This window comes from Heterodontus francisci, chromosome 8, assembly GCF_036365525.1.
Source record: "Heterodontus francisci isolate sHetFra1 chromosome 8, sHetFra1.hap1, whole genome shotgun sequence".
NCBI lineage: Eukaryota > Metazoa > Chordata > Chondrichthyes > Heterodontiformes > Heterodontidae > Heterodontus > Heterodontus francisci.
In genome coordinates this window covers 60,219,773-60,235,986 of record NC_090378.1, presented here as the reverse complement: position 1 = coordinate 60,235,986, position 16,214 = coordinate 60,219,773, and the positions used below count along the sequence as shown (strand labels likewise).

At 45.3% G+C, this 16,214-nt stretch overlaps 1 protein-coding gene across 1 annotated transcript in view; it reads left to right on the top strand.

Annotated features, from left to right (window-relative positions):
• fggy (FGGY carbohydrate kinase domain containing) overlaps nt 1-16,214 on the top strand; it is a 478,711-nt gene that overhangs the window by 387,120 nt on the left and 75,377 nt on the right. The window contains exon 14 of the mRNA XM_068037213.1: nt 1,377-1,471. Coding sequence (XP_067893314.1) covers nt 1,377-1,471 — 95 coding nt within the window. The remainder of the gene's footprint in view (nt 1-1,376; nt 1,472-16,214) is intronic.

Genomic DNA, 16,214 nt, shown 5'->3' with positions numbered 1-16,214 from the left:
TCAATTTGTTTGATCAGTTGTGTTTACACTCTTTTAAAGAACAAAAAGAACAAAAGAACAGTACAGCACAGGAACAGGCCATTCGGCCCTCCAAGCCTGCACCGATCTTAATGTCTGCCTAAACTAAAACCTTCTGCACTTCCGGGGACCGTATCCCTCTATTCCCATCCTATTCATGTATTTGTCAAGATGCTTCTTAAACGTCATTATCGTACCTGCTTCCACCTCCTCCCCCGGCAGCAAGTTCCAGGCACTCACCACCCTCTGTGTAAAGAACTTGCCCCGCACATCCCCTCTAAACTTTGCCCCGCTCACCTTAAACCTATGTCCCCGAGTAACTGACTCTTCCACCCTGGGAAAAAGCTTCTGACTATCCACTCTGTCCATGCCTGTCATAACTTTGTAAACCTCTATCACGTCGCCCCTCCACCTCCATCATTCCAGTGAAAACAATCTGAGTTTATCCAACCTCTCCTCATAGCTAATGCCCTCCAGACCAGTCAACATCCTGGTAAACCTCTTCTGTACCCTCTCCAAAGCCTCCACGTCCTTCTGGTAGTGTGGCGACCAGAATTGCACGCAATATTCTAAGTGTGGCCTAACTAAAGTTCTGTACAGCTGCAGCATGACTTGCCAATGTTTATACTCTATGCCCCGACCGATGAAGGCAAGCATGCCGTGTGCCTTCTTGACTGCCTTATCCACCTGCGTTGCCACTTTCAGTGACCTGTGGACCTGGACGCCCAGATCTCTCTGCCTGTCAATACTCCTAAAGGTTCTGCCATTTACTGTATACTTCCCACCTGCATTAGATCTTCCAAAATGCATGACCTCACATTTGTCCGGATTAAACTCCATCTGCCATTTCTCCGCCCAAGTCTCCAACCGATCTATATCCTGCTGTATCCTCTGACAATCCTCATCACTGTCCGCAACTCCACCAACCTTTGTGTCGTCCGCAAACTTACTAATCAGACCAGCTACATTTTCCTCCAAATCATTTATATATACTACAAAGAGCAAAGGTCCCAGCACTGATCCCTGCGGAACACCACTAGTCACATCCCTCCATTCAGAAAAGCACCCTTCCACTGCTACCCTCTGTCTTCTATGACAGAGCCATAGTTTTGTTCCTATTTGTAGTCCATAGTTAAAGATTTCTAATCTGCTACCCAGGCACTAGTGTTCATTGTTTGTAAATAGCAGTACCAGAATTAACACCTTAAGCAGCACATCATCAGTTCATGTGTACTATAATATTAATAAAGTAGTATAATAATTCAAATATATACTGTGACAAAGATTTATACAAGACAATGTTTCTTCCATGTACTCTGATGTTGCATATAATGCAGAAGTTAATGTATCTTGTTTAGGCATGCCAATTGTCCTTGCCAAGGAGGAGGAGTCAGTTTTGGTGGGCGCTGCTATTCTTGGAGCCTGTGCCTCAGGTGACTTTAACTCTATACAGGTATGGTTCAATGGAAAATTTTACAGCTCATTTGGTGTTGAAAATATCCCTTCTGTGTGGCCTGTCTACATCATGTTCAAAGCTACTTAAAATACCTGCAAATTGTCAGTTTTTAATATGTCACTTTTCATTGCTAGATGAACAGAGGACATTTGAAGAAGTAAACTATGAGAAATCCTGTGTTTTATCTATTATCCTCAGTGTTTCTCCTCTATGCTCATTAATTAATGTAGTGAGAGCCCAATGGAGCAATATGTTCCAGTGAACTGTACCATAAAATGGGACACCAGTGTAATGTTTTGTTTTGCAGTTCCACTCACGTTGAATTTCCAATCTTAACAGTGATAGGAGTGAAATGGCAGTTGGAGCCAATGTTTCCCTAAAGGGAAGCCTGCAGGTGTAGCCAGCCCTAGGTTATTCTAGTGCATTACCCAACAGGCATGACACAGCAAAATATTTAACACAAGTGCCTGACATACCATATCACAATAAAGTAATGGTTTGCACTGTTTGGGAAGGAAAAATAAAATTGAAAAAGTGATAAACTTTCGTAAATGTTACAAGAAGAAGTTGTTATACTGATGTATTTTGTTGATGGTTAAGTCCTGCTACAAGAAAGATTGCCTCTTTAAAAGAAGCTAAAAGAAATATCATAGCGTGATGTTTTCCAAAAGGCAGAAAGAACAGAAGCCCCTTGTGCTTTTGCTGTTTACTGATACCTGACACCAACTGACATCTGTTGCCCTTCTCTTTTGGTGGGTGCTTGTGTCATTTAACATTTACACATGTCCATAGTGCTGAAGTACATTGATATGAAATCCCAGAGATCATTATCATAAGCGTAGCATCGGCAGCCTGCCAGACTTGGCACAGTCTGCAGATGCCACACTTTGTGTCATGCTTACTCACAGACTATAACATAATATCTGACATAAACAAAGAGTGCAATGTGATCTGGCCTGTGCCTTTGCTTGCTTGCTTTTTTTAAAGAAAAAGTACCAGCTCTTTGCAGTCTTGGCAATATGTATATATTTTTTTGAATTCTGGAGAAATATTCTGTCATTTGTCAGTCTTCCATTAATTCTACTTCATAATACAGTTAAAAATTGGAAGTCATTTATAATTATATAACTCAAAACATGCATATTTAATGCTAGCTTTATTGAATATACAGAAATATTCTAAATGCTAGAACAAGTAAGCCAGGAATAGTAATATAAAAGCAAAGTACTGCAGATGCTGGAAATCTGAAATAAAAACAAAGTGTTGGAAATACTCAGCAGGTCAAGAAGCATCTGTGGCGAGAGAAGCAGAGTTAACATTTCAGGTCTGTGACCTTTCATCAGAACAGTCTTTCATCAGAAGACAGTGGCTCTCCCGGGAGGTCATCACTGACGTGCTGCAGGACGAGCTGTGACTCATGGGCTTCGGTGGACACCCAATGCCCATGGCCCTGATGATCACCACGGCACTCAATTTCTCCGCATCTGGTTCTTTCCAGGGATCTACTGATAACATGTGTGGCGTCTCCCAGGCAACAGCACACCGCTGCATCAAGGAGGTGACCAATTCTTTGTGCAAGAGGGCCGGCGACGATGTGCAGTACTGGACCAACCCTGACAGTCAGGTAGAGAGGGCTATTGGCTTCGGGGCCATCGTGGATTCCCCAAGGTGCAAGGTGTCATCGACTGTACATCTGGCCATTAAAACTTCCATGGAGCAGCCAGCCACCTTCATCAACAGGCAGGACTTCCATTCACTCAATGTACAACTGGTCTGCAAACACTGGAAGCACACCCTGCAGGTGTGTGCCCACATCCTGGGAAGCAGCCACAATGACTACATACTTCAACAGTCCCAGGTGCCACAGCTTTTCAGGCCCCCTGCTCGCCTTCAGGGATGGATTCTTGGGGACAAGGACTACCCATTGAAGACATGGCGACTCACACCTGTGAGGAACCCTTGCAGCAAAGGAGAGATTCAACACCTGTCACAGGTTCGCCCGGGCAACCATCAATCAGGCCATTGGGATGCTGAAGGTGAAATTCCAGTGCCTCAATCAATCCAGTGGAGCCCCGCAGTATGCCCCAGCAAGGGTTTTGCGTATTGTGGTGGTCTGCTGTGCTCTGCACAATCTAGCACAGCAGAGGGGGGAGGTCTTGCATGAAGAGGATAGGATTGATCACCAGTCCTCATCCGACAGAAAAGGAGGATGTGGAGGAGGCTAGCAGGCAGCACTGGATCTTGCTTCCCTTGCACCGGAGGGCAGGGCTCTTGAGAGATACGCAAGGGAGGCACGGAAGAATCTCATACATACCCTCTTCCTGCCACCATGATAGACTCTCAAAGTGAACTCAATAAAGACTCACCTCTCTGTATTCTGCCTGTCACCTTGTTCCTATCGCCCTCCAGTTCCTGCACCCAGCTTCACCACGCACTCTGATACATCTGAGACGCTGATCAAACGCGGTCTGTGCCTATACTGGCAGCCCATTGAGAGAGCAAGGGTGAAGGTTGCATCTCACAAGTCAGCAATGAAAGCTTGAGCAAATTACAGCAATGAGTCTGACCTCTACTTATTTCCATAATTGCTGGAACCAATGCAAAAGTCACAATTAATACATCCATGAAGCCCCAAGTGCATCTAGGTGCTCTTCTTTATACGCTTCCATGTACTTCCACACAGTGCAACCCCTGCGCTGGCAGCTGAAGTGGATGCAAGCTGCTGATTGGGATGCCCCTTGGCCTGGGATGATTTGATGTTTGCCCTCTGGCTGCCTGAGGCCTGGAGGGCTCCAGCTGGCTGAAGAATTCCTGCATAGGTGCAGGAGCTAAGGATAGGCCTGGCCACCCGCAGTCCTCCGGCTGTCAGTGGTCTCGGCTGGCACAGCCTTCGTCAGCTGCTCAGGCGCATGTGTGGTGCTCTCACCAGCTTGTGATCCTGAATCTAAGCCCAAGTGCCTACCCACCAATGTGAGTGTATCAGTACTGGTGGAGGGTGCAGGGATTGATGTGACGGTGCATCCTCTAACTGTTCCTCCTCATCAGAGGTCGACTGCAGGCCCCCATCCCAGTGGCTGCGCTTGCCTCCAAAGTGCCATGACCTGCATGAGAGAACACAAACATTTGTGGGTTCAGTTGTTCAGATCTCGTCCTGCCAACCATGCATGGTGTGGAGTCCAGAAGTGTGTTGGAGGACACATGAACACAATGAATCCTCACTCTCTTGTGCGCACACTTCAGTCTCACTGTCTGTGATTACTCGGCTGCCCTGGGCCCCCGCTAGATCAAGAGCTTCCTTCTCTGTAGTGGCAGAGGATGCACATCAGGGATCCTACCGCCAGTCCTCAATATCTCCCTGCCCGTTTCTCCTGCAAACGGAAATAGGGACACAGTTAGACTTCGCACGAAGAACAACAGGGTACTTATGTTAGTGGCAGCCTCTCATCCCCTGATGGGGTCTCCTAAATGGCTGCTCTCCACATCCGCTCTCAGGCAATGTAATGGGGGTGAGCTGTGAAAGAAGGCAGCCTATCGCTGAGATGCAGCCATGTGTCTGACAGGATGCGGTGATGCCTCACCTCCTTGTGGTGACTCCCTCCCCTTGTAGCATCCCTCCCATGTAGCCACATGCAAGGGTCAAAGAGATGAGAGGTATGGAGGGCTCACTTTGGCAGACCAAAAGAGGTTATTGACCCACTTGCAATACTGGACCCTGTACCGGGGGTGGTGGGGTGACCCCAGAGTTGCTGATCTTCTCTGCAATCCCCATCCAGGCTTGCTTGTTCAGGCAGAAGGATTTCTTCTTGCCATTCCTTGGAAAGAGGACCTCCCACCTTTCCCTTGTAGCCTGGAGGAGCATCTCCAGGAAGGCATTGCTAAAATGTGGGGCCACCTGGTATGTTGCCATGGACATGATCCCAGTTGGCTCCTGCTCTGTCCGGTCAGTCTGCAGTTCTAGTGCAGGACGCAGGGAGGTGCAGGGGTCACAGCAGCAGTAGAGGGAGGGTCTAGCAGCAGCAGTTGTAGAAGAGGGGGGTCCAGGAGTTACAGCAGAAGCAGAGGTAGAGGGGGTTCCAGGAGATGCAGCAGCAGCAGAAGTAGTAGTGGGGGGGTCAAGGAGTTACTGCAACAGCACTGGTAGACGGGGGTCCAGGTGTTACAGCAGCAGCAGCAGTAGTAGAGGGGGGGCCAGGAGTTACAGCAGCAGCAGCACTAGAGGAGGGGTCCAGGAGATACAGCAGCAGCAGAAGTAGAGAGGGGGGTCCAGGAGTTATAGCAGCAGCAGTAGAGGAGGGGTCCAGGAGATACAGCAGTAGCAGAATTAGTGGGGGGGGGAGTCTAGGAGTCTGCAGCAGCAGAAGTAGAGGGGGATCCAGGAGTTACAGCAGCAGCAGTAGTACAGGGGGGTCCAGGAGTTACAGCATCAGCAGCAGTAATAGAGGAGTGTCCATGAATTACAGCAACAGAATTTTATAGGGGGTCCAGGAGTTAGAGCAGCAGCAGTAGTAGAGTGGGGTCCAGGAATTACAGTAGCAGAATTGATCGGGGGTGGGGGGGCAGTCCAGGAGTCACAGCAGAAGCAGTAGTAGAGGGGGTCCAGGAATTACTGCAGCAGTAGTAGTAGAGGGGGGTCCAGGAATTACAGTAGCAGAATTGTATAGTGGGGGGGGGGGGGGGCATCCAGGAGTTACAGCAGCAGCAGTAGTAGACTGGGGTCCAGGAGTAACAGCAGCAGCAGTAGTAGACTGGGGTCCAGGAGTAACAGCAGCAGCAGCAGTAGACTGGGGTCCAGGAATTACAGCAGCAGCAGTAATAGAGTGGAGTCCAGGAATTACAGCAGCAGTAGTAGTAGACTGGGGTCCAGGAGTAACAGCAGCAGCAGTAGTAGAGGTGGGGTCCAGGAATTACAGCAGCAGCAGTAGTAGACTGGGGTCCAGGAGTAACAGCAGCAGCAGTAGTAGAGGGGGGGTCCAGGAATTACAGCAGCAGCAGTAGTAGACTGGGGTCCAGGAGTAACAGCAGCAGCAGTAGTAGAGGGGGGGTCCAGGATTTACAGCAGCAGTAGTAGTAGAGGGGGATCCAGGAGTTATAGCAGCAGCAGTAGTAGAGTGGTGTCCAGGAGTTACAACACTAGTAGTAGAGGGGGGTCCAGGAGTTACAGCAGCAGCAGTAGTAGAGTGGCGTCCAGGAGTTACAGCAGCAGTAGTAGTAGAGGGGGGGTCCAGGAGTTACAGCAGCAGTAGTAGTAGAGGGGGGGTCCAGGAGTTACAGCAGCAGTAGTAGTAGAGGGGAGTCCAGGAGTTACAGAAGCAGTAGTAGTAGAGGGGGGTCCAGGAGTTACAGCAGCAGCATTAGTATAGGGGGTCCAGGAGTTACTGCAGCAGTGGTAGAATAGGGAGTCCAGGAGTTACAGCAGCAGCAGTAATAGTTGAGGGGGGTCCAAGGAGTTACAGTAGCAGCAGAAGTGGGGGGGGGGTCTAGGAGATACAGCAGCAGAAGTACAGGGAGGTTCAGGGGTTAAAGCCGCAGCAGCAGAAGTAGAGGGAGGTCCAGGAGTTACAACAGGAGCAGAAGTAGAGGGAGGTCCGGGAGATACAACAGCAGAACTGGTAGAAGGGGGTCCAGGAGTTACAGCAGCAGCAATAGTAGAGGGGGGTCCAGGAGTTTCAGCAGCAGCAGCAGTTGAGGAGGGGGTCCAACAGCAGCAGCAACAGCAGAGTGGGGTACAGGAGTCACAGCAGCAGCAGTAGTAGAGGAGGGGGCCCAGCAGCAACAGCAAAGTGGGGTACAGGAGTCACAGCAGCGGCAGCAGTAGAGGAGGGGCCCCAGCAGCAGCAGCAACAGCAGAGTGGGGTCCAGGAGTTAGAGCAGCAGCAGTAGAGGAGGGGCTCCAGCAGCAGCAGCAACAGCAGAGTGGGGTACAGGAGTCACAGCAGCAGCAGCAGTAGAGGAGGGGGTCCAGCAGCAACAGCAACAGCAGAGTGGGGTACAGGAGTCACAGCAGCAGCAGCAGTAGAGGAGGGGCCCCAGCAGCAGCAGCAACAGCAGAGTGGGGTCCAGGAGTTCGAGCAGCAGCAGAAGGAGAGTCCAGCAGTACTCCAGGTTCACTGCATCTGTGAAAGGCAGCAATACAAATAGGACTGACCGGGCTTTAAAGCTGCCAGCAGCACCTGCTTTCTCATCAACTGATGCCGCCATCAGTGCCTCATAGACCGCTTCTGTCTTGCAAGAGGACACCCCCTCTACTTCTGCTATTGCTGTAACTCCTTGGACCCCCCTCAACTGCTACTGCTGCTGCTGTAACTCCTGGACCCTCCCTATACTACTGTTGCTGCTGTAATTCCTGGATTCCCCCTCTACTGCTGCCCAGTGCCTCGGTTATGTCCTGTTGACCGGCCACCATGTGTCCGCAGTCGGCTGGCCGCATACATGGCATACGGCGATGGCACCCGCTTCCAATGCTGCCACCGAGACCCACATCAGGCTAATAAAATTCAGTCCATTATGTTTCCATGTGAGGGTCCATGAGGAGGTCATTGGTTAGGGATCAGAAGTGGGAATCCTCCAGGACTGCTGAAGCAAACCATTGCTTGGGATTTTAAGTAATTATTTTTTTACAGGATCATTTGATCTTGTTGAATAGAGTTACTGTGACATCGAAGAATATGGTATCAAATTGGTTTTATTCCACACATTCCACAGTGAAATAATGTTTATTGAAAAGAAGAAAATCCTTTGTAACTACCTCTGTTGAAATTATTGCACACTGCTGGTCTGTACTGCATGTTCTGATTTGAGCAAGGGTGTTGGCAGTGCTGCTATGTTCCATACACCGCAGAATATGGCTCGAGGTCACACACCTTTGGATATTTTCAACCGTGACACATGTAGCATTTTATTTTTAAACAACATCAACAGCAAAAAATATCTATGATTAGTGTTGAATGGCACCTGGAATGAACTAAGCACCATTTAATAAGTGTTACCCTGTTATTTGACTGGGGCACTGCTACATACTCAAGACTGTGAACAGCCTCATCAAAACAGAGTTAAACCTAGTCTGAGAAAAAGAAATTACAGACTTAACAAAAAACATCCATTGACCTTGCACTGTTTTCAGTGCAATCCAGTACACGATAATCTTATTTTCTATTTTTTTAACCTTTTCAGCATGAAGCAAGCCAAAACAGCCTGAAGAATTTCATAATAATAGAAATTCCAGAAATTCTGAGGAGTGAATATATCTTTGTTGCAATGCTTATTTTATCAGTCAGCGTATTTAAGTGTTTTGCAAATATTTGCTGAGGTTATGTTTCATTGAGTCCCATGAAGCTCCACGCTACGATGCAGTGTGATAGGATCTTATAAGCTCTTGATCTCAGTTGTGCCACAGGATCAATGTATATAAAGGCCCAGTAATGCAGAGATAAATTAAATTTCAGTTAACTTGTGAAGAAAGAACCAAAATTCATGCATCACTGGTTAGCAATCAGGAATAAGAAATCTGGCTTATTTTCCTTTCCTTAGACTGAAGCCAATGGTAGGGACCTTTCTGCTCCTCTCATTCCACCAATTATGTCTCATTAAAGTGCTCTGTGGTGTCATCTGTAACCTACAGACTTATTGTTTACAAAGTCTTATAAAGTACAAAGTATTTACAGCTCAGAAACAGGCCATATGGCCCAAAAGGTTCATGCCAGTGTTTATGCTCCACATGTGCCTCCTCCCACCCCTCTTTATCTAACCCCATCAACAATATGAGCCTCCTCCCACCTTTCATCTCATCCCATCAACATGTCCTTCTACTCCTTTCTCCTTCATATGCTTATCTAGCTTCCCCTTAAATGCATCTATGTCATTCGCCTCAATTACTCCTTGTCGTCAGGAATTCCACTTTCTAACCACTTACTTGGTACAGAGGTTTCTCCTGAATTCGCTGTTGGATTTATTAGTGACAATCTTATATTCTTGTAGTCAGTTTACTAGAATTTTCTGTAGCTGCTTGTATATGGTGTAGCATTTTTGTATAGTGTAAAAAAGGCTCATTACTTTAGACAAGTATATAGCAGAGACAGTTCTTCTTTCAATACAATGAATGGTCAATTTAATGACTTGCATCTTTGAATGACTAGAGCCTTGCATAAAATTCTGTTTTGCATTCATTCCAGTCTCTCAAAGAAAAATTCTGTGATTGCTCTTTCTTTAAAAATCATATTTTTGAGAGTTTATATTTTCAGAAGTCATTCTACAGTATGATTGCATGGTTCTTGTGGTGGGTGTATATTGATATGCTAAGCTTTTTGACATGATTACGCATGAGGACAAAGAGATTTAAATGTTGTTTTGCTCTTTTTTCATCCATGAGGTTCAGTTAAGGCAACATAGGTGTCCCCCTAATTGGCCCTATTGGCTGGCTCACTGTCGTTGCCTGTGTCTGGCTCATTGTTGATGGCTTATTTCATCATTTGTATTGGCTTGTCTTCTTCTCATGATAAGGGCTGGGGAGGGTGATGATGTGTGGTTTATACTGAATTAACTTTGAAGAATTGGTCTCAGATAGTTGTTGTATTTACCCAACTCTGCACTCTAATCAAAATGCTGCCCTGAGCATTGAAATAAGTACACAATGGTTCAGAATTTGCTGTGGCGAGGCATCTCACAACATGCCTGGCTAGTTAGATGATTATCTGCACCCTTCAGCTCAAGATATTTTTGTCCACATAGTTGTTGGAAGTACGTGCAGATAATAACATAGCAAAGACAACAAAGCAACTGGGACCTTGGTGAACAACAGGACCAATGGCGTACCTCCTTATCAATGAAATTAAAGGATTAAGAAATAAACAGAGACTAAAAAGGAGGGTGAATTAGGGTAGGTGAATTCAATATCAAATCAGGTACAGAAAGAGAATTAGAAAGAAGGAAATAAATACTGGATTAAGAGAGAGAGAGAGAGAGAGAAAAGAGGCAGCAAGGAAAAGTAAGAAAAAATTAATTTGGAATTTGAAATTTTTTAAATCTCCAACAATTCACAACCTGCAGAAGTGAGATTCCACACTTTTATATTTATATTATATTTATATTTAGAGATACAGCACTGAAACAGGCCCTTCGGCCCACCGAGTTCGTGCCGACCAAGAACCACCCATTTTTACTACAAATGCAGCAACTTCATGAAATTCATTGGGAGGTTAAGTGTGAGATGCCGTTTTCACAAAGCTAACAGCAGAGCAGTGCAAATCATCCAGCAACTTGTAGTGTTTCGCAGTTCACTGGGTATCTCTTTATTCTCAGAGGTTGTTAGCCGACTTCCATATTAATAACCCACTGCTATTTTTCAGCAACATTTTGGGCGATTTTGTCATGTATTATTTAGTTGTATTGTCTCTGATTAGCAGTACTGTTTTAATTACAAAATGCTATCTACAGATAATTAGCAAGTTATACCAATTTAAACTTATTACCATTGTCTAGTCTATGTTTAACTCAAAGATTATCAGCAGAATGCCATTAAATACCTTAATGCCTATCTGAATGCTAGAGCTATTTGAACTGTGGACTGTCTCGTCACACTACATGTTCTATCAGTTATTAACCAAGGAAGTTGAAGTAAGTGCAGATCCTGTAGAATGAGAAATTCTGAGTATTTCCATATGAAAACATCTTTCTGAAAAGGACGCTTGTATTTTAAATGTGTTAGTTTACTTCATTAATTTAATCAGTTGCTAAGTTTGTTCTGGTTCTGTGATTGAGGAGAGTACCTTATTGTAATAATGATATTAATAAAAAAGTACGTAATTCTGTTTTTCTTTTGTATATTTATTGTGATGGAAACCCCACATGCTTAATGGAAATATTAATTTCATCGTATGGAACTTTGCCTGAGACTTTTACTGGACATCATTACAAATAACTTTTAAAAAACAGAACAGAGCAGCTAAGATGGCCACGCACAATTTGCATATGAGAAGCCAAAGGCCGGTTGGAGACAGAGGTGATTACCCAGTCTAGACAGAATAATGGGGGCGCTCTCTGATTAAAGTACCTAGAATGGTTTTGTCAATGTTGATCGTCAAAAGCCATCGACACCCATTGACTTTGAAAGAGCCAAACCCTCCCCCACCAGGTATGTCTAAACAGTCTTGAAAATTTCAAAGATCATTCCAGAAGATGCTGATTCAAAAACAAAGAGGTGCTCACATCACATGACTGCTTGTGTAACTCTGGGAGTTTGTGAATTGTGCCTCAGAAGGAGACTGTAACTGTAAGCCAGCAAAAAGGCTGCAATCTCTCTCTCTCCCTCTCTCCAATAAAGTTCCAGCGAAGCCTCAGCTGCAAACCTATAGCACAGCACAGCCAGCAACCAGGCGACTTGGATAAAGCCCCTCTTTTGCCTTCCAGAACCTGAAGCCCAAACCTTGTGTGGCCCAGCGAAGTCTTTGGGACTACAACTTCAACTAAGGGCTCTGGGACTAAACTTCAGTATTTGAATTCAATTTATTACGGACTTTACTCCAACTTCCCAACTCTGTTCTTTCCTCTGTAATCTATTTGTGTGTGCGTGTGCCTCTCGTGTAAATGTGAATGTGGATGCATCGTGTATTTTAGTAATTTTAACTGGTTTAGAGTGATAAGGTTAATAAACTTACATCTTTCTTGTTTGAACTCAAGAAAACCTGTCTGATTGGTTCATTTGCAATTATATATTAGAGTAACAGGAGCGAGTGCTCACTGAGTTGGTAAGTTAAATCACTGTGTTAAAAAGATAAATCCTCTTGCTGTCAAGCCAGAGAAGGGGCGAAAGGGGAGCCTGAGACCCCTTCCTCACCTGGTTGTAACATTATCAAGATGAAGGATCTTAGTACTATGAAATTGAACTTTTCCCATTTCAGGTACCCAGTTTCAGCATTGAACACTCCCACAAATAAACCCAGAAATGTTGCTAAAACATAGCAAGTCAAACAACATATGGAGAAAACTGACCCTTCGTATAATAGGAAGATGTTACAGATGTTCCAACAGTGAAAAAGGAACAGAACAAGAGGAAAGGCAATAGAAAAAACAAATACTTACACCGAGAAAGAAATAAATTGACCTGTAAAATTAGCCTCTGTCAGATTGTAGTGCTGGTGAGTGTCCTACACCAATGGTGTCAATCTGCTTTTTTCTTCCACCTGGCTGCTGGACCAGGAGCCCGTTCTACTGTACCAGTTTTTTACACTTCCCTTCCCACCAGCCTGTCCCCCACCCCTTTAGCAAATCACACACTCCCTGTGTCTTGTTTATGTTTTTTACTTTGATTTCTTTCATTTTGCCATCTATTGCCTCATACTTACATCATTCCTTTTTTCCACTTAAGCACGTTACAGGGAAACCTATTTCTTTCCTTTTGTATGTGTGTATGGCTACCTGCAAATGAGCCCAGATATTTCTACACTTGTTCAAATTTTGTACAATCCATCACCCTGTGAGAGACTGTACAGACTCTGACATTCCTTCACTACAATAAAAGCAAAGTATTGCGGAATAAAAGAAAAGAAAGAGAAAAAAGCAGTCATGCTCTGAAATTGTTGAACTCAGTGTTGAGTCTGGAAGGCTGTAGAGTGTCCAATTGGAAGATGAGGTGCTGTTCCTCAAGCTTACATTGTGGTTCACTGGAACACTGCAGCAGGCCAAGGACAGAAATGTTGGTATGGGAGCAGGGTGGTGAATTAAAATGGCAAGAAATCAGAAGCTCAGGGTCATGCTTGCGACTGAGCAGAGGTGTTCCGCAAAGCGGTCACCCAAACTTCTGGACTCAACATTGAGTTCAACAATTTCAGAGCATGACTGCCTTTTTCTAAATTTTATTTAGTTTATTTTTTAGCCATGACCCTGTCTTAAACTTGTTTTTCAGATTTTTGCTTTTGGACAGAGCTGTTCATTATTCTGCCATTAACACTCCCTCTGGACTAATGCTTTGTCTTTTCATACAACTATGAGCACTCTCTTTTCCTTTGTTCTGTGACATTTTGTCATTTAATCTCTCCTGCCCTATCACACACCGTTCCTTTTGTTCTTCGACCCCCTTCCCCTTTTCACTTGCTCATTTCTAACCTTTGCCAGTTCTGATGAAAGGTCACAAACCTGAAGCGTTAACTCTTTTTCTCTCTCCACAGATGCTGCCAGACCTGCTGAGTATTTCCAGTACTTTCTGTTTTTGTTTCTGACGTTCCTTCCACTGGCAATGCAATACTGGATGTCTGGGACGACAGGCATGGTAAGAACATAAGAACATAAGAAATAGGAGCAGGAGTAGGCCATTCAGCCCCTCAAGTCTGCCCCGCCATTCAATAAGATCGTGGCTGATCTGCACCAGACCTCAACTCCTTTTTCGTGCCAACTCCTCATAGCCCTCAACTCCCCGATACTTCAAAAATCTATCTACCTCGTCTTTAAATACTTTCAGTGATCTAGCCTCCACACCTCTCTGGGGTAGAGAATTCCAGACATTCACTACCCTCTGAGAGAAGAAATTCCTTTGCATCTCAATTTTAAATGCATGTCCCCTTATTCTGTAACTATGTCCCCTAGTTTGAGATTCCCCCACTAGTGGAAACATCTTCTCAACATCTACCCTGTCAAGCCCCCTCAGAATCTTGCACGTTTCAATAAGAACACCCCTCATTCTTCTAAACCCTAATGAATAAAGGCCTAACCTGTTTAGCCATTCTTGATAAGTCAACCCCTTCATCCCAGGAATCAGCCTAGTGAATCTCTTTTGAACTGCCTCCAATGTCAGTATATCCTTTCATAAATATGGGGACCAAAATTGTACACAGTACTCCAAGTACGGCCTCACCAACACCCTGTACAGTTGTAACAAGACTTCCCTATTTTTAAACTTCAACCCCCTAGCAATAAAGGCCAAAATTCCATTTGCCTTCTTAATTACTTGTTGCACCTGCATGCTAACGTTTTGTGTTTCATACACAAGAACACCCAGATCCCTCTATGCTGCATTTTTTTGGAGTCTCTCTCCATTTAAATAATAGTCTGCCTTTTGATTCTACCTACCAAAGTGCATGACCTCACACTTTCCTACATTAAACTCCATTTGCCAAGTTTTTGCCCAACATATCTATATCCACTTGCAGATTCCTTATGTCCTCATCACAACATGCCCTTCCACCTATTTCTGTATTGTCAGCAAATTTGGATATATTACATTCTGCCCCCTCCTCCAAGTGATTAATATAGATGGTAAATAATTGAGGCCCTAGGACTGATCCTTGTGGCTCTCTACTAGTTATGTCTTTCCAACCTGAAAAAGACTCATTAATCCCTACTGTCTGTTGTCTGTGAGTTAACCAATCCTCAGTCCATGCTAATGCATTACCCCCAATACCATGAGCTCCTATCTTGTGCAATAATCTGTTATGTGGCAACTTATCAGTTGAGGGTCTTGGTTATCAGGGAGGGTCTTGGTTTCCTGGATAATTGGGGCTCTTTCTGGGGTAGGTGGGACCTCTACAAACAGGATGGTCTTCACCTGAACCAGAGGGGTACCAATATCCTGGGGGGGAGATTTGCTAGTGCTCTTCGGGGGGGTTTAAACTAATTCAGCAGGGGAATGGGAACCTAAAATGTAGTGCCAGTGTACAGGATGTTGAGAGTAGTGAGGTCAGGGATAAGGTTACAAGGACGCAAGAGGGCACTGGCAAGCAAGAACCTGGTTTAAAGTGTGTCTACTTCAACGCCAGGAGCATCCGGAATAAGGTGGGTGAGCTTGCAGCATGGGTTGGTACCTGGGATCTCGATGTAGTGGCCATTTCGGAGACATGGGTAGAGCAGGGGCAGGAATGGATGTTGCAGGTTCCGGGATTTAGATGTTTCAGTAAGAACAGAGGAGATGGTAAAAGAGGGGGGGGTGTGGCATTGTTAATCAAGGAGAGTATTACAGCGGCAGAAAGGACGTTTGAGGACTCGTCTACGGAGGTAGTATGGGCCGAGGTTAGAAACAGGAGAGGTGAGGTCACCCTGTTGGGAGTCTTTTATAGACCTCCAAATAGTTCCAGAGATGTAGAGGAAAGGATAGCGAAGATGATTCTCGACAGGGGCGAGAGTAACAGGGTAGTTGTTATGGGGGACTTTAACTTTCCAAATATCGACTGGAAATACTATAGTTCGAGTACTTTAGATGGGTCAGTTTTTGTCCAGTGTGTGCAAGAGGGTTTTCTGACACAGTATGTAGACAGGCCAACCAGGGGCGATGCCACATTGGATTTGGTACTGGGTAATGAACCCGGCCAGGTGTTAGATTTAGATGTAGGTGAGCACTTTGGTGATAGTGATCACAATTAGGTTAGGTTTACCTTAGCGATGGGCAGGGACAGGTATATACCGCAGGGCAAAAATTATAGCTGGGGGAAAGGAAATTATGATGCGATTAGGCAAGATTTAGGATGCGTAGGATGGGGAAGGAAACTGCAGGGGATGGGAACAATCGAAATGTGGAGCTTATTCAAGGAGCAGCTACTGCGTGTCCTTGATAAGTATGTACCTGTGAGGCAGGGAGGAAGTTGTCGAGCGAGGGAGCCGTGGTTTACTAAAGAAGTTGAAGCGCTTGTCAAGAGGAAGAAGAAGGCTTATGTTAGGATGAGACGTGAAGGCTCAGTTAGGGTGCTTGAGAGTTACAAGCTAGCCAGGAAGGATCTAAAGGGAGAGCTAAGAAGAGCAAGGAGAGGACACGAGAAGTCAT